We start from the raw sequence: 1,796 nt of genomic DNA on the forward strand, positions 1-1,796 counted from the left end.
GTCAGTGAAGTGCAGCAGCATGTTTTGGTGCCGACTGCAGAACTCAACGACGGCTTCCAGTGCCAAACACTTCACCTCAGGGCACACATCCATTGCGCCGGCCCGCAGCAGGCCTACGGCCAAGTCTAGGTGGCTCAAAACGGCTTCATCTGAACTTCTGTGCAGCGCCAGCTGAAGCAACTTGAACAGACTCTGCCGCATTTCGTCGCTCTGTTCTATGGGCGTCAGCTGCAGGGGCTTGTACTCAGGGTCTGGGCGCATCACTGGGGGAAGGTGAGCCACTCTTTCAATGTCTTCGGAGCCAAAGCGGGCAGTCAGCGCCCGCAGCACCTCTCCCAGGGCTTCGTCCACTGCTGGTGCTTCGCAGAAAAACTTAAAGAGAATACTGGCTGAGAGGAGCCGTGCCTTTTCGGCGGGCTCCGAAAGACACAGCAGCATCGGATCCAGCAGCAAAGCAAACGCTCTTTTGTAAAAAATGCTGGGCACTGAGGCGTCCACAAACACCCGCTTCAGCGCCTCAAGAGCGTTGTACCTGCGGCTGCTGCTGCACTCTTCCTTCAGTACATTTGCCTGTCGCTGCACTGTGCAGGACACAGACTTCCAGCTCTCAAGACCGTAGGCTGTTCTGCTCCCTGGCGATTGTGCAGCCAAGCTCTCGTCTTGGGCTTCAGCACTCTCTCTGTGTGAAATAAGCTCATCTGCAGGCTTTTGCGGGGGAACTGCAGACCTCTGATGAACGCTAGTGGCCTTTTCTTGCGAAAGTTCATTTTTCTTGACTTTTGGAAACTGGAAACTGGACAGGGAGCGACTGCAGTTTGGCGGTGCTGCGCTCCAGCTATATCCCGACTGCTTCAGTTCATGCCACACTCTGTCTACCAAATCCATCTTGATGCCATACTTCTGCATTTCAAGAGTCTAACTGCTGCTTTCGCGAGTCTCAGCCCTCCGCTTGCTGCTGAACTAATTCTGGCATCTCAGGGGAACATCATCCAACCTAGTTCAGGGGGCTATATCTGGCTCGACCACCGCAGAAGCCCGAAAGTGTAAGCAATAACTAAGACGTTTTTCAAATCAACATTGCCAGGGTGGCAGGCGTTTCTTTCTGAAGGCGCTGCACGCGAGTAGATATTCGCCGGCAAACAGAGGCGAACATGACATTTCAACATTGGGTCAGAGGCTAGGTCTTTACTTGGTGAATACGTTCTAAAAGCTATGAGTCATATACTGAGAATTTTCCTCGTTTCAACGAAGAACCCTTCGTTCTTTCCTAAAACAGTTGTGTAGCAAAGACAGTACACGGCGGCACAGAAGCGCCACTAGGTGCGTTCGCGCGCTGCATATCTGTTCCCACTAAAACAACACACGAATAACCGCATATGTGCCTTTGCCTGATGAAGTAAAGATTTTATCATCCAAATCAGTTGTAACTTGGCGAAGCTTTCCCCGAAGCTTTTCCTCTGCTTGATCTCCACAGGGCTGTTCCGGCGGTCTGCTTCCTAAACTGCCGCCACAGTGTCTCCCGTCTCATGTCCACGCAAATGAATACCAAAATGAATACTGAAACAATTACTGTATTTTTTACAAAGATATCTTCCAGTTGCTTTAATTCTTCTGTGACGCTGTGCGCACTGATTTGTGAAAGCATACCATCTTGGGTAGAACCTGGAACATGGCACGCTCCAGAGCCCCTTGAGAGCATGTATGTGACTGCTGTAAACAAATCCCCAGTCTCGACAACGCGACAAACTGTTTACGTCACTTCTAAACCTTTCGCAAACTTTCTTAGCTGGTGTTTA

General features: G+C 50.7%; 1 protein-coding gene across 1 annotated transcript; it reads right to left on the minus strand.

The window, feature by feature from the left end:
• Positions 1-75: 75 nt before the first annotated feature.
• Positions 76-906, minus strand: ENH_00004080 (hypothetical protein; the record flags this gene model as incomplete). The annotated part of the gene is made up of 1 exon (XM_013578378.1): positions 76-906. A coding segment is annotated over one exon (831 nt), but the record flags the coding sequence as incomplete, so codon positions are not given.
• Positions 907-1,796: the final 890 nt, after the last annotated feature.

This window comes from Eimeria necatrix, genomic scaffold, assembly GCF_000499385.1.
Source record: "Eimeria necatrix Houghton genomic scaffold, Enh_scaff1111, whole genome shotgun sequence".
NCBI classification, from domain to species: Eukaryota; Apicomplexa; class Conoidasida; order Eucoccidiorida; family Eimeriidae; genus Eimeria; species Eimeria necatrix.